Genomic DNA, 23,446 nt, shown 5'->3' on the forward strand with positions numbered 1-23,446 from the left:
TATCTACAATAATGATCTCCGCAGTTTTTGTCGCACGATGCGCGGTTCGCGAGATATTTAATAAAACGTGTTTTTCAAGATAGCGGCTGAAGCGAAGCCCTTCCATGACATCCACTTGGATTTACATTCAAGGAACACCCCTGAACATATTAAAAAAATACCTGTTCCCGTACGTTTTTTACAAAAAAGCCCGGCTCTTGGCCTGGTCCAGGTCTGGTTGCCTAGATAAACCCAAGACTGGTCTGCATCTCTGGGCCAGGCTGGTTGCTTGTAAAAATAGATTTTGTATATATTGTTAAAAAAATTATAGTTTTATGACAAATTCTATAATGCACTCTATTAATTAGTGTGCATAAAAATATTAGTTAAATAATTAAACATATAAGGGTTACTCAGAATTCTGCCAAGCCTGGCTGACTATAATGACTATACGATCAAAATATAATATAGTGTATATAATATAAAAAAATTGTTAATCGGTAAAAATCAAAGCAACGGTTTTAGAAAATATGTCAACAGATTATAACTTGACATAATTATATTCATTCGAATCAAGATCCAACATATAAATTCAAGCGTCATTGAAAAAGTTCCATTTCAAATTTTTGCATCCAGTAGTTGGATTATTAAATTAATTTTTGCAACTTATAATAATAATCCAACACATACCTCTCATTTATTTTGTTTTAATGTTGGCAAATCGTACAATTTATAGTTTATTTGAACAAGTTTTCCGTAGACAAGGCAATTTGCCAATTTCAATGAAGGAATGTTTTAATCAAATATGTCAGACTAGTCTTGTGTCATTATTGAGATGAATTAAATAATTACTGAAAAATTAAACCCTATAATTGAAATATTTCCACAATCCACCTGCTTATATGTTTTTTTCTTAAGTAAAAAGCAAACACAAGATTAGTCCGATTTGTGCCTGTCATAGATATTGATCTTGAACTCCTCTAGATTGTAGTATTCGAGAAAAACGTGCTTTGGTAACTGACTCCATAGGCTCACACTTCTCCAAAAGTAAGAGTCCCGATAAATTATGGTGGACAACTGCCGTGATAGTATCGGTAAAACAGAGTCAGGTCTTTCTTCTAAGCTCCAAGCTGTAAGTTTCTGGTTACTATGGGTAGCCTATAAGCTCTCTTTTGTGTTGGATGAAGCACTCTAAGGGTATTCTTCGGAGCTAAACTCCAAATGTGCGAGCATCTGCTCAAAAATGGACGATTCTCGACCTTGTAGAGGACTAGAAGCTGTTGCGGAGTATAACATCTTTTGGATATTCAAGTTTTTGTGAAGCTGCCTAAACTAATTCGACCAGGTGACTAATCCAGGACATATTCTCATTCACCAAAAGAAAAAACATTTCTCTATTTGATGTAGTCTATAAGCTAATCTAGAGCTAACATCTCAAGGCTGTGATCGATAAGACCGAGAAAATGATGATAGAAATACTTAAGGACTTAAACCGGAGCTGATTAACCGTTTCTATAAGTCCCTTGTGCAACCAAATCGTTGGCTAAGCAGCTTTCTTCTGATTTACGAAGGCCAAATCACTCAAGGGACGAATTGCAACGAACAGAATGTGTTTCTATAACAGAAGGATTTTGTTTGAATAATTTCAACCGCTGTCTTGCAGCTTACTCTAGACTATGAAATTAAATTGGTATTGTGTTATAATTGGTTTTAATAAAGAAAACTGAGTTTTGTGGTGGATCATTGTACAATCAGAATATTTGCCTTCTTTAAAGAAACTCCAAAACTAAAAAACAACAAGGTTAAGATCTGTACTTCTGAATGGACAAGGAATAGCTGCATCAGGGCCTTTTCCAAATCACCGTTCAGGGTACAGACCGGAAAAATATTTCCCGAATTCGTTACTAAATATGCAGGGGTTCTTTCAAATACCACATATTTCCCTTTTTTTTTAGAATTAAAAGCTTTTGGCTTGCCGTACTGTATATGAGATTTAATATATCAATTTAAGAAAACGTCAATCCCGTCAATCTGCTAAATTATCTGAAATATTGATATTCTTTTCAGTTTTAGCGTAGTTATCACTTATCTTTTAATTAAGTCTTTGAAATATCCCATATATTTCTGTCATATCTCTATTTGTAGTAAATATAATTATTCCAATAATGTTTTGTTTATATTATTGTACTATGTAGTTTAAATTTATAACTAAGAACCCGTTAATAGTATAATCGTATTTTTAGTGTCCAGATTTTTGACGGAGTTTATCAATTTTTTGTTGATATCTGCAAAATCGAACGTAGCAAGTTTTTCAATTATTTATACAATCCAGTTCTATTCCATTCCGTTGTTACCCATAAGTTCCAAAGTTATATCAGGTATACTGTAATTTTTTATCTCGATTTTTCATGTATATTATAATTTTCTGGTAAAATCATTATTACATCGTCGATTGGATTGTAATACTAGGATGGTCCCAGAAGTACCAGACCCAACGAAGAGAACAAAAAAATTTGGGGGAAAAGTATATTTATTTGTTAACATAATATCCTTTTAGCTCCATAAACTTATTCCAGCGATGTTCAATAAGTTTTTATAATAAGAATCGTTAAGCTCCTCAGAATAGCTATTAACTGCCGACATCTCCTCTTCATCTTTGACCTCCGAGCCATGTTTTCAAGTCTGGGAATAGAAAATAATCCGAGGGGGCTGAATCTGGCGAATAGAGTGTAAAAGATAGCAATTCAAACATTTTGGTCATTGCAATAACGAATATGTGAGCGGGTGCAATGTCTTGATGAAACAACACTTTCTTCTTAGTCAAATGCCGCCTTTTTTGCTTGATTACGTTGCTAAAACATTGGAGTAAGTTCGGATAAAACTCGCCATTGACAGTTTTTCCTTTTTCGAGATTATCAATAAATAATCCCACATGCATCCCAAAAAACCGACGCCATGTCCTTGCCTGCAGATGCAATGGTCTTTGCATACTATGAAGCCGGATCTCCCTTTTCAGTCCGTTGTTTTGAGTATTCTTTTGTTTTGGGTGTGAAGTGATAGACCCTTGTTTCATCCATAGTATTAAACAACGAAAAAAATTGGCTTCAATTCTGTGAAACATTACCAAACACTCGATGGAAACATCGTGAGGCAAACGCGGCACCCATCTCGCACACAGCTTTATTTCAAGATCAAATTTTCAGTTAATATATTTTTTGAAATGTTTATTATGTCTTCTAACACCCGCACTTTCAGTCGACCATCATTCAGTACCGCTTTATGACTTCTGGTGCATCCTGAACATCAAAATTAGAATTTGAATACAGAAATCGATTCTCTGTTGAAAAATATAGTGATAATTTATCAATCCCAATATTTTCATTTGTCAAAATTTGAATCGAGTGATTTTCCAAATTTTTTTATTATGTTTTTATATGCCAATTTAACGAGGTACCAAAACCAGTTAAGCCTTTTCCAGTGCCATATCCTATTGTATATTGCGGATTTATGAAAAAACCTCGAATATTTCTTTCGAAATAAATAAAAATTCTACCCACAGATCTACTTGGCTGGTTGCCGAAATTGTGAATGAAAATATCACGACGATTACATAAATTAGAGTAAACCAACAACAGAGCTGTCAAAATTCCATTATCACGCATCTTCCTAAATGATCCGAAAATATTTTCATTGAAACGGAAAATTTCGTCACTGATTATAGTTTACAAATCATTTACTATTAATTTACATCCAATATTTTAATAATATTAGGAGTATAATGTTAAAGTTCTGTAACTGACTGACTGACCTTTCTTGTTGTTAAGAAATATAAAAGTTGTCGATCCTTGTTCAACTATTTAAGTACCTCTTTATTATTGGTATAGAGCCCAAGAGCTCTTGAGGATTCCATTGGAGCAATTTTTAACGATCAATTCTAAGTGGTATACCAGCATTTGTTTGTCAGAAGTGTTTGAAAAAATCAGGGAAATCCACCACAGATTCTCCTTCACGAAAATGCGAGCTCTCGTACATCAGTTTCAACAAAAACGTTTCTGAACAGTCAAAACATCAAATTGATGGGTTATACGTCGTACAGTCCTTGTTTGACACCCAATGATTTCTTCTTATTACTACAGATGAAAAATATATAGCGAGGTCAAAGTTTTTCTACACCAGAAGAAGTGGTTCAAATCACATGCTTTAGAGGTACCTCATTCGGGATGGCAAATTGGTTCAAACGCATGATGTCAATGGACAATATTTCGAAAAACAATGGAGCCATATTCAATTATAAAAATTTGTTTCTTGTTAGATTTTAATTAATCATTATGTACTTCTTCAAAATTCCTGTCCAGATATTGATTATCTTGAGATTTGAGCTTTGTTCGCGGGCTGATTCCGAATCAGTTTACGAACCGATCGCTTATTGCGTACTCAGCTTCTGAATTTTTATCGGTTATCGGATAACACGGAAGCTGTTAGAGCAGTTCTACAGTGTTTTGTTGAAGGCATCGCGGTAAATTAAAATCGCGAACAGGCACGTAATCAAGCATGTACATTACGCCGATTTCAAACTGGTAACCAACTGATTCGGAATCAATTCTTAATTTGACGCGCGAACAAAGCTATCATCTTAAAAAAATTGTATTAATTTTTTATCGTCCTGGTATGTATCAATATTTTAACAAGAAGAGTATATCATTTCAAGTAATTATTGAAGCGTGTAGACCAGTTAAATTTCTAAGGTCGAACGTTGAATTTATGGTTTCAATTAAATTTCCAAATCATAAATAATCATAAGTGAAAGTTCAAATAATCTAGATGTTGAAAGATCCATTGATGAATATAAGTGCTAATTTTAAAATAAATTTATAGTATAGATATTGTACATGTATATAAAAATATCAATATTTTCCTATGGAATGATAATTCTTTCTTATAGTGTTTTCGTACACTGGTGAATGGGTTGAGATACTACTAAAACATCTTTGGATTTCAATCAAATCACTTCGGTTAGTTCCGTTTTTACCTAACAGTATGACGAAGAGAGACTAGAAGAATATTAAGAATGAACTTAAAATGATATAAAACAATCAGATTAGTTACTAATATCTATTCAAATAATTTACAATAAGAAAATAATTTTTGTTTTGTGTGAAATATACGTGGCGAATTCAATTCCTGGATTGTTATAGTGCAAACATTTCATGGTCATCAAATGATCCAGATTCACGTAATTGTCGCCTTTCCCGAAAGAACTTTAAGATATTATTCAAAGCATTGAAATTATTCCAAACAAAATCGAATTCATTTATGAACTTGAACAAATGACATCAGCTCAGTTGATGGCCATTTCTATCATTGTTTTTTTGGTTTTTTTTGAAAATACCAAATCATTAATTTGGCCAAATCAGCCAATTATATCTTCATTTCAATTCATCGTATCTTCTGTACGTTGAGAATCTGCCTTAAGAAAAAATCGCTTTCCATATGGGAAAATTCTTACGCCTCAATTTAACCATGTTGTAGCCTGTAAGTCTCTAATTCTATGATGAGAACAATTTTTTTACTTCCTTCTAGTATTTTTGTTTGGACTGCGATTAATATGAAACTCGCTTATTGTTAAGATATTATTGGAAACAAAAGTTTAAAGCAGCTGTGGAAGCAGTGAAAATATATAAAATTGAAAACGAAAATACAGTTAATGAGCGAACGTTACAGCGTTGGTTTATTCGTTTTAATATAATGTGTTTTGACGATTGAAGATCGTGAATTTGAAATATTATTGTTACAGAAAGCACCAATTATCGAATTTTCCTATACGTTATCTAGATACCATACATGTGAAATAATGAGATGAGTGGCCGAATATGAAAAATCAATGGTTAGACAAGAAAAATTTTATTAAATCCAGTCGCAAAGACATGGAAAGTCTTTGTGTCTGTCTGGGGAAGTTATGAAGCTTTAGTCTACTTCGGATTCACTCCAGATTGTCGAGCTATCAATGCCGAGGGTTATAGTGAATAGCAAATGCGAATGTATGAGGTTTCATTATAGAAATATCGAGGGTTTTGTTAACCGAAACCGTGTTCTCTCGTAACAAAATAATGCTTAACCACATACCGCGAAAATTATGCAATCGAATAACTTGGTGTAATCTCACTCTGGATCACTATTTAATGAAATCCATAGTAATATTATTACCCGGAAAAAAATTTGAGTTCAAAGGATAAGAAAAATTTAGTGTGACATTTAATGTGAATAAATAGTTTTATCAATATCTCGAGGAGTTTGCTGAACGTTGGGTTGAAGCCCAACTCATGAAACCTGTGATTATTAGCTCGAATAAGAGTTTATATATAATTTTTCATATTTCATCGGAAGAAATTGATATGGAACTCAGATAGGCACAGATAGACAATGAAGATCCAAATTATTATTCGTAATGCAAGCCTGAAATTTCAATTTCATTCATTTGAAGGAAGTATTGTTTATGACTGATTCAATTGGGGGTAAGTAGCGGGTAATTTGAAATTAGTTTTCTGAAAATATTAAAAATTTAAGAAGGTTGGAAGAAATGAAACAATCTCATTCTTTTGGAAAATCGCATGAACTAATTTTTGGTACAATAGGAACCATGTGTTAATACATTCACTTCACTTACAACACATTAATTTTATTATCCTGCAAGCTTCAGCGCTCAAAACTCATGTCAACTTCAGAACTAAATAGAAAACTAAAAACATTCTGGACTAAGTTTTTTCTCAGTAACAATAATATACATTGTGATTTAGTTGGTTGAATAGTGGCAATAGAGTATCATTCTGAAAGAGATCAGATTCAATATTTTGGAAACCAAAAGGAAACAGTAATAGGATAAAACTCATTGGGAAAGGGACATAATTTAAGGAAAAATGAGAAAAAAATATAATTTACCAGCCATCGGAGTTCGGGAAGAGGTTGAGTTCTTAAGGTGAAATTTTATCTGTCCCATGGAAAAAAGTTTAATGTTGTACGAAAAGGAAAATTCTACGTTCGTATGTACGATGTTCCCACATAACCTCAAAATGTATATGAAAAATTCAAATATCAAATTTTAAAAGAAAATACGAGATTTCGTTTACCAATTTATGTTCCAAACACACTGTAATTTTTTTAATTTAGAAATTTTTCTGTAGACAACAATCGTTTAAAAGCTTTACCTTATCGAGATGAAAAAACACGTCAAGATGTATTGTAAGTATTTATATTTTCATTATATTTGAAACGATGGAACTCCACATTCACAGTTGTATAAAAATGTGCTTGAAATTGGTATTTTCATGGCACATTTAGCCTTAGGTCTCGGTGAAAAATAAGCTTTGTCATGAGCTTTTGAAAAATCATTCATTTTATGCACTTCATACAAAATAATTATTTATGTAACGAGTCGACGTAAGATCGACGGATGAGAATATTGTTTACATTCGTCGAAAAAAGGCCTTTACATACGAATTGCACACAATATTTTTTCTACTAGCGAACATTTAATTTTCCTATTGAAGAAACTATTACTGGATAAAGTAGATCTCTATTGCACTAGTGCATTAAATATTTATTGTACTCATCTGTCATTATAGTACAGAAGTTTTTGATTAAGACAAACATAATTGGATTACGAAATTACTAGAAAATGCGTTTTTTTTTCTAAAACGCCATATGATTACAATTTATAAACACAGACGTAAATGCCTCAAACATACGATATCACAACTACTACGATTTGGATAATGCGACTCCGCAATTTTAGAAATGTTAGTCAAAAATTATTTTCTGTCTTTCTTGAATGTAGGAAAAATATTGTATGCAACTCGTACGAAAAGTGTGCAAACTAGACAAAATTATTCCATTTACTTTTCTCACATGAGTTCATCCGTTGTATTAATATTGATTTTTTTGGTATGATTTAATTTTTTTTCCATTTTTTAAAAATTTCAAGCTTTAACTTAACTTACTTTCTGTTTTCTAGACATTTTTAAAAACGTAATCTTTAACTCTATCTAAAATCAACATTATAGAATTGCCATTTGGATGGTAATTCATCATTTTACTGGAAAAAAACTGTTGATGTAATATTATTTTTTTAATATAAGTTTTCTAATACATTTTAGTACACTTAAATTACGATGTTTTTGTATAAAAGGCATTTATTTTTGTTAAATCGTCTTGATATTGGATATCAATTAATAAATAATGTATTTTTCTATAAGAAATATTTTATAATAATAGCAGTACGAATATAAATAAACTTTAACTAGTAAATAATAGCTTAACAGTTTTTTACGAAAATATTTAAAATTATATATGCTGCTAAAAATATCATCGCTAATATCAAAAGCATATTTTTTGATAAAAACGTAGTACCCAAATTAAACGGAAATTCCAAAAATTTTATGGGTCGTAATAAGAAAAAATATAATTTTTTTAAACCAACTTTAGTAAAACTTAGAAAAACTCTGTATTAAGATACATATTTATAAGTAACTTGCTTAGGTACAACATTGACAAATATCTCATGTTATAACAGGTGATGAAAAAACCTGTCAACTATCATTTATCATGATGTTAACTCAAAAATACAACATAAAATCCATACTACTCATAGATTCTATCGAAATATGATAGATTTTTGAGTAATCAAAAAAAGTGTATCAATATTCAAATATAAATAATTTTTGAAAAAATTTTTTTTGAGATGTTATTTCGTTATAATGATTTTTCCTGTAGATACTGCCGAAGAATTCATTACTTCAATGAGAAATAGAGAATATTTTGGAACCTCTAAGTTATAAATTGAATGTAAATGTGATGAAACTTTCATAATTCGAAGATTTCAATCGGTACTTTTGTGGTACCATTTATAAAAATCGAAACTTTCTAATTCGTTTAAGGAATTAAATCAATTCCACCACCAGATAAAAAACGAACAATACCATTAGTAGTACCGTTCATGTAGACATGTTGTCTCCACAATTGTTGGTACTGCGTCCACCTGTGCGATTCATCCTGTTGAGGTGCCTGGACGTGTGTGAGGGTGCCTTGCATCACTCCGACCGGCACCTGATGTCCCAGCGGCGCCGGCGCCGCGGTTGTACTTATCGGCGGCGCTGGTAACTGATATTCCATTTCCTTAACCGGTACCACAAAACTCATCCCTAACACATGCTAACTTATGTTCCAATGAAATCACACTTTTGTCACTTTTTTTGCAATTCGAGCCGCGGATAAGTAACAACAAATTATTCTAATACACTATTCGATACCGGTACACCTTAGCGCTCTTCTATGGTACGACAAGAGAGCAACTGGACGGCGATCAGTGGCGGTTCTGGCGGCGACGAAGTGAATGGGCCCAGGAGGGGGCAAAACAAAACACTCTCGGTTTCGCAAATGCCGGAAACTACGCCAGCCGACTGAGATGATCGCGATTTTGTTATTGTTCTTTCTCTGTTGCCTACTCGGATGGTTGCTTAACGCTGTTTGTATACGAGCATTGCAGCAGCGAAGGCGGTTTGAAAATTCGAAGAGAAATTTATCGGTATCTCTTTATTTTCATAAGGGATAAGCGCTTCGTATTTCCATAAAAAATTATTCAGAATTTAGATTTGATGATACTATATTTAATATGAAAATGATAATTAATGTATCGAGCATATAATAGAATAATTTTTTTTGCGCAATCATTCATATTAAACAAAATAAATAATTATAATCAACAATTGAAATTAACGAGATACCAACATACAAAGAAAAATAAAATTGTTTAACCTCCGCGTGTAAAGAATATTTATATGATAGTTGTAGTTCTAAATCTTTTTGATTTTTTAGGTACCTTCTGTTTCAAAATTAGTTTTTTTGATAGTTTTTAAAAGAAAGATAAATTATAACGTTTCGACTTTTCTTTAAGTCCTTATCAAAATATGATATTGACACTGACAATTTACGTATTTATATTCATCATGAATATCAAAATACGATTAAAATCATACTAGAACTTTGTTCTAATGGAAAAATTAATTTTTCTTTAGTTCTTACATCTCAAATATGTAGCAGTAATCAATTAAATTATTTGTAGTTTTATTAGAATTTACAAAATAAAATTTTGATTTTTACTTATTACTATATTACTAATTATTCATGTTTTTTTCTAAATTTCTAAAATTTTTTTTTGTGTATTAGATTCCGTTCTAAAAATGTTGAATCTTTATAATCAATATGATAAAAAAATAAAACTGCATCAACGAATCATGAAATATCAAAAAAAAACACAAACTCAGTTATGAAGATTCAAAAATTCTTGAAACGGAATCTTATACACGAAAAAGAGAATTTTTAGAGCTGGTTCACATTCATAAGAACGAAAGAGCATGAATGAATGAAAACTACAATTAATATAATTGATGACTGCCAAAGAAAAATTAATCTATCTGGAAAAAATTTTTCTATTTTGATTTTATTCTTATTTTGATATTCATGATGAAGGTGATCTATTGATAAATATAAATACGCAAATTGTCAGTGTTAATATCATATTTTGTTAAAGATTTAAAGAAAAGTTGAAACGTCAAATTTTATCTATCTTTAAAACATTATTAAAAAAACTAATTTTGAAACAGAAGAGACCTAAAATCAAAAAGATTTAGAAACATAAATATAACAAAAGGTCTAAGAAATAAGAAATTAAAGATATTTATAATATTCGTTGAAAAGATGATGGTAGCCTTTATGGTGAAGCATAAAAAATATTACAGCCACAAATTCCCAACACCGCAAATTTAGTAGTAGCACTCTAATAATAATAAGAAACCAAAACAAACATTTCACTTTTGCAAACATCCATACATTGGATTAGTTCAAACTTATTTCTAGAACTGTTTTTATTATACATTGAATTGGTTCTCCTTTCACGGTTTCATCAATTTTTTCATATTTTTCTCTTTCATATTTCCATATTCTACAGAATTTAAGCTTAGTTTTGTCATACATTCTGTACCTGTAAGGTATAACTCTTAGTTTTTTCTTAGTTCTACCTTCCTTAATTATTTTTCTGATATTTTTATCTCATTATTTATATATCTGTATGTACTTCATTTTTATTTGATTTATTACTCACTCATCCTATTACTTCGTATATTATATTCTTATGTACACTAACTCATTCGGTTCTTCTTCTTCTGGTTAGGTTAGGTTAGATTAGGTTAGGTTAGGTTAGGTTAGGTTAGGTTAGGTTAGGTTAGGTTAGGTTAGGTTAGTCTAGTCTTTTTTGGTATCCACTTTCATTTGCTTAATTTTTGCTCTTTATTTCATAAATATTGACTGATTATTCTAGACTTACTTGGTGATTAAATTTCAACCGGGTTGATAAACAAACAATATTTTCACGTATTTCAATACAAAGTTTCTTTACCATCTTAAAAATAGGCCAATATAAGCTTCATATAAGCGAATTACTTTTTATGGTTTCGATGGACTCATGGCGCGTATTTTTGAATTTCGAAAAGTGGATAAAGTTACAAGGAGCTAAATCTAGCGAATACGGTGGCTGAGAGATGATTTTCTTTTCGAGTGTAATAAAAAAAATCAGTTACAATCATGCTGAAAAGTGACGGCGTATTATCGTGGTTAAAAATCCATAAACTGTTTGTCTACAAATCCGGTTATTTTCGACAAATTTTTCCACTGAGCCGCTACAAAACGATCAAGTAGTACTTCTTATTAATTATTAGATACTCTCGAACAAATTCATGGTAAACCTCATTACTGCAATCGAAGAAAACGTTAATTTTCGACCTATTTTGTGGTGATTTCAACTCATTCTTAGAGCGCGAGATTTTTGGATAGTTTGGATATCACGTCTCGTCAACAGTAATGATGCGTTTAATGAATATCAAGCCTTCCTCATTTAAGCATCTCTTTTGCAACATCTGCTCGAGTTTGCTTATGCAAAAACTTCAGGTCTTTTGTTACGAGGCTAGCATTGATACACTTAATGTGTGTTGAGTCAATCCATACGACATGTTAACAACCTCTGCTGTCTCTCAGATGCTGATACAACCATTTGTTCAATTGCGAATCCTTGAGGCGACCTCGTCGCCCAACCTATTTTCTGCCATAGTTAATATCCTCAGGATAAAGCTAACAAGCACACACTCAATTTAAGGAAACAAAGAAAAAAATTACGTCACACGTTAAGGGGGCGGGAGAGAGACATTGTGCGACAAGGGGGTGGGAGTGGTCCTGAATTTCGTGACTTCCCATTTTAAAATCTATTATAAACTAAATGTTAAAACACGAATCTTAAACTATTGATTAAATAAAAGGCGATAAGAATTTTTACCTATCACGGAGGATGATGACGATGATGCTGTACGATTGGATGAAAAAGATATTGACACAGCTAATATTCCTGATATTAACAGCCCAAACGAAAACTAAGTGGCCGCTATGCCAGTTATGAATAATTTAAATGAGTGTATTCAAAATTCATGGACTCAAGATTATTAAGTTTATATCTTCAATCAATACGAATCCATTAATATTTTTTGTTTTGTTAATTTCTTTAATTGATATAAATATACACTTTTTGTTTTATTAACCGTTTGATATGGTGTTAATTTTATAAAAAAATTGTTTAAATGAAACTAGAACTGATTTCGGAACAGTTTCCATTCAATAATTTCTAGATTTAATTTGCAAAATATGCTAGCTAGGGGGGAGTCTTACAATTTTGGGTATAAAGCAAACTAATCTACTAGTTAAAAACTGTATTTTTTAGAAAATATATAAAACATAGAACGAAATATTCTAGTATAAATATCGATTGAGATTTCACGTGCATACAACAACCACTCTTTAATATTAATATTTAGATTAAGTTATAAACGATACACTCCTGGGACTCGTATCTCTTTGAAATGTATTAAGAAAATTAAATTATTTTTGTAAATTGCTGGGATCCATTTACATAAAAGGCGGATTTACCGTAATATAGTCAGTTTTAGCACTAGTCCCCCTATGAATTATTTAATAATATGGATTACCCATTGGTGTAATGGAATATTTTGTTGATAAAATTGCGAAAAAAAAAACAAAATTGTGTAATAGAAGCATATAAAAATAATATGAATATTATTCATCAGAATATTAAGAAAATTGGAATGTACAATATTCAGCATAAAATATATTGATATATCATTTGGAAGGTTTCTTCATTTTCTATTCGAAAACCTTAAATATAAAAATTAGAAATTAGAACGTTGTGGTAACATTATAATTTTTTTAATCGTTATTTGCCTTACCGCTCAAAAAATTGGATAAATATTCGTTCTCTTAAATTCACAACATCAAGTTAATGAAATTTTAACGAAAATTATATATTGGAAATTTATAATGGACGAATAATTTGGTAATACATATTGTGGTTTTCATAATGCTTTTTCAATGTATTTCAAAATTTTATAAGGGGCTCAAAATTTCAGTCCAATCAAGAGGGTCCATGAATCTACCTATTTTTTTCGTTTACCAGCAGAAATCTTCAATGTTGTGGATTTACCAATACCATTAGTACCTACAAGTCCCAATACTTCACCAGGACGAGTAATGGGCAAATTGATAATGGCAATAACTCCTGAAGGATATTTTTTACGCAACTAACTTCAATACAAAATTTTCCAAGACGAACTGTAGGGAAGTATTTCTCACATTCTTGCTTGTATCTCTTTATTTTACGCTAACAATATGAGTTAGTGCGTCGAATTCCTCCATTTCTTTTCGTCTGTCTTATAATTTGTTTTCCAACAGAAAACAATACTTAAAACGTCACCACTAATCAACTTACCATGAGTAGACGATGGCAAAACCAATTTGAAAATGTATTTTCAATGGATACCATCATAAAAAGAATTTTTGCTTACAAAATTTTATCAAGACTTAATCGGAAAATAATTTTTAAGGATGTTGTAGCGAATTTTGGTAATCATCGTTCTCTATCCAGCTTTATTACTCGACTCGTATCATCACTACAAAGCAGGTAAATTTTTTATATGATAGTACTTATGTCCTTTCGGTTTTTCTATTATTACAAGGTTCCCATTTCGAAATTGTAGATAATATGAATTTGTATGTTGTTATTTTTAAGAAAAAAATTTGTCTCAACTTACACCCTGTATAATACGCATATGTATGGAATCGAAGAATTGCAACGAGACTGTTGAATGAATTGTAGGTTTTTTTAATTGATTGATGTCATAAAAACATCGATATCTGTCATAGTTCTGGATTCATTCAATTTTATACACAGGGATGACACTAACTTTTTGAAACTTTTTCGGTTTTGTATCAAAATATTGAAAATATAAAAAATAATCAGATATCGAAAATTCATATTTCATATCTTCATCGACTATCCTCAAAAATGTAAAACAATAAAAGTAAAAGTAGAGATTGCAAAAATGAAATAGAGAGTTGGTTAGGTTGGAAACTTTTCAGAAAACCCTTACAGGATGGAGAATTTCTATTATAATAAAGATTTACTATAATTTCATACTCTTGAATTTAGAAATATCCTGTTTAATAATAGTACATATCGTATTTTCTGAGAAAACTCACCTGAATTATTCGCAAACTGTCTATGTATCTGCGGAAAAAATCCTGACTCGTAGTAAGGATTCGGCGCACATTGTCTAGCCCACGATGGATAAGGTCCTACATAAGCTTCGATAGGGCCGAGCCCTTCGGTGCAATAAGGTTCACGAATAGAATTGTCCGGTTGCGGAAAAGTCATGGACAAGCATCCACAATTTTCCCGAGGCCAAGTAGAAGCCGCAATTTTAGAGTCTTTGTAACGGTAGTAAGATTTTTTTTAGATTAGGTAGATGTGTTGATAAGAGTGTAATTTCTCCTAAACCAAACGAATTACTAAAACAATTATTAAATTCATTCGGAATATTTAATAAATAATTTAATAGTTTGGTAATAAAAATTTAGATGTTATCTGTCCGTCAAACATGTGGTATAATACTAAATAATTCAATAATTGGAAATTGCAGATAATCTTTATATATATAGGACAAGTAAAGCTGGAAGGTTTTGTGTGATCACGACTGAATGCTACAAATTGTCGCAAGAGGCCTATGGGGACAATTCTCTATCTCCAGGTCGCCCTGTGACTGTTTCAACTCCGGAAACAGTGACCAAAATCAACCGAATTGTGCGTGAAGATCATCGAATGAACATCCGGATGATTGCCGAGGCTGTAAACACTGATAAAGAAACGGTTAGAAAAATTTTACACGAAAAATTAAACACGACAAAAGTCTATGCGAAGTTGGTGCCGAAATATCTGACTCCTTTGTCATCGGGTCTGCTCAGATTTCCTTGAAAGGTTAGAAAAAAATCTGCTTCGAAAGGGACCCGATTTGAGTCGATGGAAGCGATAAAGTAAAAACGGCAGAGCTCCTAAAGGCACTCACCAAAGAATACTTCCAGCACTACTTCGATCAATGGAAAAACCCTTTATCGTAACCAGTCTCGTTATTTAATAGCCAGACATCGTAAGGAATCTTTCTTGTCAAGTTATATACTACTGAAAAATTTAGTCAGTTCTAAAACACAACTTAGAGGTGTAATTATCTGATTTAAATACCTCGAAGTTAGTTACTTTTGTGGAATGGTTAACTGTTACTAGCTACACTGTAAATTTCTTTTGTAAAATTAAACGTATGATCGCAAAAATTAATATATCAAATTATAAAATTTGAATAATTTCCTTAACCAATTAAGCAATTTCACTTAGATGAGGTGGAACGTTAGGATCTTTGAGTATAAATCTTCCTTGGATAGTAATTACTTTGAAGATTAAAAAAAAATAATTAGTCTTTTGATTGATTCACTATGTTTTGTTGTAAAATTACAAAAAAAGGTTGTGAGATTAACGTCGGGTATTTTTAAACAAATTTAGTAAGTTTTCTAATTGAAATAAATCAGAAAAATATATATAAGAGCATGTCAGAGAAAGTCCATCTTAATTGAGTTACAACACTATATGGTAAATTTACTAAGGATCCTAATTACAAAATTATAAATTAAAGTTGTTAAATTTTCTTTTATCGCTTAGTAATTTATAAAAAATGTCTTATGATTGATTCTCTTCAACTGGATTGAAATACTGTGTTTGGTAAATTCACTAAGTTGCTTTGTGCTTGAACTTCCTACTCATTTTTTATAAAATAATCAAAGAAATTTCTAACTGTGTTTGCGAGTTTGAATTTTTACACAATCATTTTCAATCCCTAGAAATTCATACTTGGCCCACTATGAGTTAAAAAATGTGGCCAAAAAATCGTCAGTCTTTTAATCAACTTTTATTTTCGTCATTTTCGTTTTCTTAGATATTAGTAGATATCTAGTATTTTTTTTAAACAACTTTGCGCATGATCACACGAAATGAAAGGAATATTTTGGTTATATCAAGATGGTAACTAGTTTTTAAATCGAATTGTACTACTCTAGTTCCCACACCCAAGAGCTTATAATCATTTCAAAATATTCCAATGCTTCGCTTCCGATTCAATCTTTTGGTTCATCTGAACAAATATTTGAAACAAAGAGCTTAAAAAAGTGAATACATATAAAACTAAACACGTTTTCTGTTTTCGGTATATTTTGTACTTAAAACTACTGAATATGTTTCGAAAGTCGTTTCGAAGCTGTTGAATCATGAACGACGATACAAAATTGAGTCTTTAAAGACGAGTGCCAAGTGTTCAAAAAGACATATCACGCCGTTCGAAATACAAACTCACAAATTTCTAGTGAGACAATTAATGGATTCTGCATGTTTTTGGGTAAGCAATCTACAATCTTTTCCGTTCTCGCCTAAAACTCTTTAGACAACAACTTTGTTTCCACAAATGTAATTTTGCAGAATTTAGGATTGATTAACGATGTTTAAAAATGATGAATGGATGTTAACCCTAACAGTTAGTTAATTATATATCAGTTATTTTTCATATTAGTTGTTACTGCGATGTTTTTAAATCAATTTGAGACGAATGAAGTTGGCAGCATGTCTTCACCTTGGAACAAAAATAGATAAGTGACATTGTTCAGAGTTTATGGTATCAACTACACCATTTTTCATTGTTGAAACAATATACAGTCTTATAAATCATTAACCCTAGATATTATGTCAAATGTAGTAAGAAAATTAAAAATAATGAAATTTCTACAATCTTCAGTAAAGCCTTTATTGGATGTCTCCATTAGATGAAATAACAACTCATGGGTTAATTCCACGTAGTAAATAATAAAAAATTTTAATCGATCTTTGACCAAAGTTGTTCAAAATGGAAAACCGGCGGATGATGTACTCATAAAAATATAACAACAAGATGGGCATTCATTGAATTACACATTCTGAGACGAAAAATAATAATGTAATATGAGATTCTTTTGAAATTTGAAATTTACTAATCATTGTGGCTTAGGACTTGCATTTGGTATAAATACTTTATACTAGTTTTGGAAAAGTTTAAAGGAAAAGCATCTTCTTTCCTATCATTCAAATCAATGACTATTGCAATTGTACTTTGGAACGTTGAGCTTAATTAATCGACAGTGTTTGTGGTTTAATTTATTACCTACTTTACAACACCTTGTATATCCCCGTTTCAAGTATATTCCAATTATAATTCGTATCTTTATTTATATAATTAAACTTTATAATTTCCGATTCTATCAAAGCCGAATTATCGTTAACACTAACACGTAACGAATTATTTAAAACAAATCTTATTTATTACATTACCGATACTATTTATGAGATATGACACGGAAAAATCACCAAAATTCTTAATCGATTATTTAAAATCACTAATCAACTACGACTGTCACCCGAATTTGAAGAAGAATCGCATGTAACTGATGGATTAGCGTCACGGTTCCATACGGGGGTGAGTTTAGCACACTGGGACGCACGTGGACTACCACATCACGTTTACAGTAACGTGAATAAGTGCTTGTATTATGGTAAAGAGAAATATAAGGGAGGAATTTTTCATCCAACTAGACATTTAGGATACTGTGTCACGTTATTTCGCAAATATTTAGGTTCAAAGGTTTTGTTTAATATAAACTAATCATAATAATTAAATATTTTTTGAATTATTCACTTTTAATTGGGTTCCATTTTCAACAAATGTATATCCAAACAATGACCTAGTTGATAGAATTAAACAAGCATTCAAAAAATTAACAATTTCTTCGAAAATCAATTATAATGTATGTACGAGGGCTGCTACTTAAGATTCACATATCGTTTGAAGCAACGCCATTAAATTTTTTCGGCATTTCTTTATTTAATATTTTTGAGAGCCCAATTCATGAAATATTGAATGTTTGAAACTGAAAATAATGTTCAAGTATGCATCAATGTAACAAGGTAGCTCGAAACGGTGCTTCATCATCAAAAGTCGAAACGAGTTGATCGGCTCACTGCTGTTAGTTTAATCCACGACGAAATCATAGAAAATCACTGAACGAAAATGTTAATTCAATTTTTTGACCAAAATACGTACTTTATAAAGGCAATGTCATATCTCAAAAGTTAAGTAGCATTCCTCGTATATATTCTATCAATCAATTCTGATATTTGACCGCATAATGTTGTGAAACTAAAAATTTTTATGAGGCAACTTCTGTATATCGCTACAGTGGGACATCTACAAAACATGCAACTTTAGGTAATCAGCAAATGAAGTTTTTCACTACAGATAATTACAAATTGCTTCTTAAGTACCTAATTAAAAATGAAAAAAATACTAATATGCTGTCTGATAGTTCCTGAAAGAGTGTTTTGACATTTTTTCCGATTTTAGCATTAATTATAGCTATAAAAAATTGATAATAAGGCTTGACAGGGATGTCTCACTGTAACACTGAAAATCTAACTTTTCTCAGGTCAAGTCTCAGCAAATAAAATACATTATCAGTCTATTTGGGACTATATGTGTACTGATAATAAAAATCATCCCTTCACATAGCTTTTCAGCTTTGAAGTTCCAGAAAAAGAAAAATAATTTATACATCATAGTTTAGCTTCTTATGTCTAACCTAACGTAAACTAACAACTGATTTCAACTAAGAATATTGATAGAATATGAATCAATAAACAGGAACATACGAAAATTCATAGAATTTTATCTTTTCCATGGTCAAACACGAATAAAAAAAAACAAATATTGATATATTTACTAACGATAGTCGTATGTAGACAAACTAGACTAAATTCTCTGCAAATTTTATGTTAGGTAATGCAGACATAAGAAGCTAAACTATGATGTATAAATTATTTTTCTTTTTATATAACTTCAAAGTTGAAAAACTATATGAAGGGATAATTTCCGCGCCCTACATATATATATTTTTTTTCAGCATAATTTTTCTCTATAACATACTGAAGTTTTAACGAAATCGGAGGGGTGTAACCTAATCCAGATAATTACCAAAGGGTGAAATGAAATAATGTAGTCAATGGTACAAAAATGATATTATTTTTATTTCTATTTACAACATATGAAATAGTCTTCCTTCCTCATTGTCTTTTTCAATGTTTATGTTTCTTCATAACTGTTAGCAGATGGTTAAAACTTCTTTGAGCTTTTTCAATTAAAAAATAATTAGTGATGTGCTTAAAGAATTAGATTTACTGAATACAATGAAATTAGATCTTTTCTTTTATTTTCTGTGATAGAAGGTGCTTCGGTGTAAGCTTTCTTTAATACTAACTCCTTTGTGCTTTTCCTTGTCTTATAAAAAATAGAATATTCATTTGTTTTCTTAGTTCAACTATCTTTACATCGTTTCTGGTGGATTTCTCATCATCTGTGTTTAAAGAAAAATGTTTACCAAAATCTTCTTCCGATTATAAAAGTCCAATGTTTCCATTTCTTTTATAATATAGAACTTCCTTATCTTAATTTTCCGTGTGGCCGACTATTAGGTATTTATAATAGTTTCAATTTGCATAGTTTAAATTCAAAATAAGTACATAGAAAAAACATACTTATTCTTATTTTGTGACACAGTATTATCACTGTAAAATATCAAATTATTCTTGTCTTCACAGTGGTCTTTTATGAATTCATGAACCCAGCTCCCAATTTTCACACCACCTCGATTTGCAATGCCTTCATGCAACAAATAGCGATAACCTTTTCTTTTTGAAGTAAATTTCTTTGAAATATGCATTCAATTTTGATTTATAGTAGAATAGTGATACTTTATATATTATATAAAGAAATATTTCAATAACAATCAACTCTATCTTCCATACGAAACTGAAGATACGACTGGACATTCAACTGAATCTCTTATACCGATTAAAGTTTTGAACTGAGTTCACCCTGAGTGAGGTTATATGCTGTCCTATTGGAACCCTTAATATTCGACATTAACATATTAATAATTGAAATTGAAATATGTTCTAATGATCAATATTATTATCTCCAGATTCCTGTAAGGAATAACTGTCTTCTTTTGAATCGAAATAAAGTGCATGTCATTTAAATTTTCTTAATAATTAAATACCAATAATTCTGACAATATCCATTTTAAATATTGATTTTCGTAATTTTTTGTTTTGGATGTCCCAGTAGTTCTGTTTGTCTAGCCTCCATTGAATTAAACATACCAAGTAAGATCTTAGAAGGTAAAATTAAGAACAGAAATCCTCAAAAGGGAAGCATGGACCCTAGTAGTGTCTTTGGAAGAGATAATGAAGATAGATTATGATTCTGTCTATGCAAAAACGACATCAGGACAATTTCTTATCAATTCGCAAAACAGAAATTAGTATTCGTAAATCAAAAGGTGTCTTCATAGCTAAAGCAACGACTGTAAACCAAAAGGAAGTAAGAATCTATTTTGATTTACTTGACACAACTTGCCAGAAAGAGATCCAAAGCTATATGGACGATAACATCCACCAAAAATAGTAAGTTTGGTAGTTTGCAGCAATGCTGAGGGTAACTTCTAACCGCCTGGGTTATAATGAAAGACAAAATAAACAAAAAAGTAGAAGGATGATTTGCTACTAGAGTCTATGTTGTTTATGGCAGATCGATCTGCTTACATCAATGTTTAATGTTGTTCAGTGGAGGCGTGAACATTTTGTACCTAGACAACATCAAGAAAAAGTCCAATTAGTGCTCGACGGGCATGCTTCTCATGTGAATTCTTGAAACCTTTTTATGAATCGTGTCTTGTATGGCTTAGAAATTAAGTTAGAAGGTGTATTACAAGATACCAATTTGGTGAGCTTCTGAGTGTGAGTTGGGGAAAGGTGGCTACTATACGAAATATAATTATATTAAGAATATCATGGATGGACAGAGTTACAAATTCCGAAATACAAAAATAAAAGATGTGAGAACAATAATAACGTAAACAAGTTTTGGGACCCATAACAAGGAATGGGAATGTAAATGGCTTGCTTCAGCTCACTCATTAAAGCAGAATATACGATCATAGGAGAACGGGATAAAGAGAAAACTCTTGAGTCCAAAACGTAATCTAAACTAGCTCAGATTTATTTTGGACGACTGCCAATAGAGTTGGAATATCAGAGGAAGATTTAAAAGGATTCTATATTCAATTGAATGATTTATAAAAACCAAAACGATTTTTCCATTTAAGATTTCAGCGGTTGCGCCGGTTCCCGCTTGTCACCAAATTGTGACCAAATAGAGGCTGAAATTGAGTGATTCGTTTTGAAATTGATAACTTGTATATTAGAGTATAGATAAATATAAGTTATTTACTATGAATTTAAGATGATTTAATCAGGATTTTCCTAAATTATTCGAAATAATATAGCAATTAAAGTTATGTGTTTTATTTTAATTTAATCCTGGGTACGTCTATGATATTTGTGCTACACAGATAATTCATTCTGTGTTCACCATTTCTATCCGCCAATAAAAGTGAAAGTCTTGCGAAATGTAGGTGTAACTCACGTTAAATTGACAGGATCGAACTTGCCCATTCAGTTCCATATATATGTCTACATAGTAAATATAATAGAGAAAGGAAGAGAAATCAAAATCTACTTTGTGAACAGTATTCTGCTTTTTCGAATTTTTACTGTTAAATTTGTATATATAATATAAATTGCACTTGTTGCGGATTTCGAAACATTTACTTGGATTATATAAATAACCCACCTTCTTTTTCAAGCTAAAATGACCTGGAAAATAGCTGTTAGCTCTTATTAATTTGATAATTTAACTGAGTTCCTGAATATTTCAATAAAAAAATATAAAGAAAATAAAAGTGAATCCAAATCAGATGTACAGTTTTTTCTTACAAATAGTTATTTTTTATGTAAAGAACACATTTAATATCTGGATAACGATAGGGTTTAGGTATAGGAATTTGCCTCATTTTTACCCATGAATGCATTAAAATAGAAAAAAACCGGGTGGTTCTATTTAAAAAAATAAAGAAATTTGATATTTATGACGTTAAACTTTGAAAAATTTTTATACACACCCTGTAAAAAACGAAATTTTTTTAACTTAGATTCCGAATAGAACCGAATAGAAACCATTTTCATATTTTTAAGGGTATCTTGGTAAAAAAATAATTTATAAGTATCTGTAACGGTCAAATTTTTTACAAAAAATTTAATAACTCAAAAAGTATGCATTTTTCGAAAAAAGTTTTTAGACAAAAGTATACTATAATTTTACGTAGAGTTCAAAAATGTATTAATATATAGAGTGTTCTATTTAAAATTACAAAGTTACAGTGCCGTCTTTGAAAATATTTTAGTGAAAAAGATCGTATCCGAAAACCCAAACGTAGAAATTGTATACTTGGAATTAACATAAACATAAACTATCAAGCTGCTTGACAGGGTGCACAGCTTTCATCGGTTCACTTTTTTGTAATTATTTCGTATATATGTAGATAAATAATAAGCAATGGAATAGAGATTCAAATTGTTTTATGTCTACAATCTTCCACATAACTAACCTTCAGGAAGAATGTGAATGTAACCCAAATATAGATCAAATTTTGTAGTACATTTTAATGTATTTGACTTCCAGACTTGAATCCGTTGTGTATAGATCAATTTTTAAGTTCCAGAAAAAACTGGTCCCCAAATCAATCCAAGTTTCGGTTTATCACTTAAAATGGAGAATCCATGAATTACATACTTTATTTCTAAGCAGAATCGAAAACTCAAAAAAAACAGCGTCTGTCGTAATCTACTGGATTGTGAGGCTTAAGATGACGATCAATGAAGCAAAACCTATGAAAACAAATTGTAAGTCGAAGTAGAAACATGCAATTTTCGGAAACTTGCCCATATATTACATGGTTTCTCGAAAATTAAAACACGTTCATCTCTACTGCATGTTCGATA

General features: G+C 30.9%; 1 protein-coding gene across 5 annotated transcripts in view; it reads right to left on the minus strand.

The window, feature by feature from the left end:
* The window catches only part of LOC130901983 (hepatic leukemia factor), a 132,801-nt gene that overhangs the window by 66,994 nt on the left and 42,361 nt on the right, over positions 1-23,446 (minus strand). For 2 of the 5 annotated variants that reach the window (XM_057813737.1, XM_057813735.1), the window contains exon 1: positions 8,964-9,345. The exons of 1 other annotated variant lie outside the window; for it this stretch is intronic. In XM_057813737.1, coding sequence (XP_057669720.1) covers positions 8,964-9,171 — 208 coding nt within the window. In that variant the 5' untranslated portion in view covers positions 9,172-9,345. Of the gene's footprint in view, positions 1-8,951; positions 9,346-23,446 lie in introns of those variants that run through there. 2 more of the 5 variants (XM_057813736.1, XM_057813734.1) reach the window with 1 other exon arrangement.

The sequence above is a fragment of the Diorhabda carinulata genome, chromosome X (assembly GCF_026250575.1).
Source record: "Diorhabda carinulata isolate Delta chromosome X, icDioCari1.1, whole genome shotgun sequence".
In the NCBI taxonomy this organism is placed as follows: domain Eukaryota; kingdom Metazoa; phylum Arthropoda; class Insecta; order Coleoptera; family Chrysomelidae; genus Diorhabda; species Diorhabda carinulata.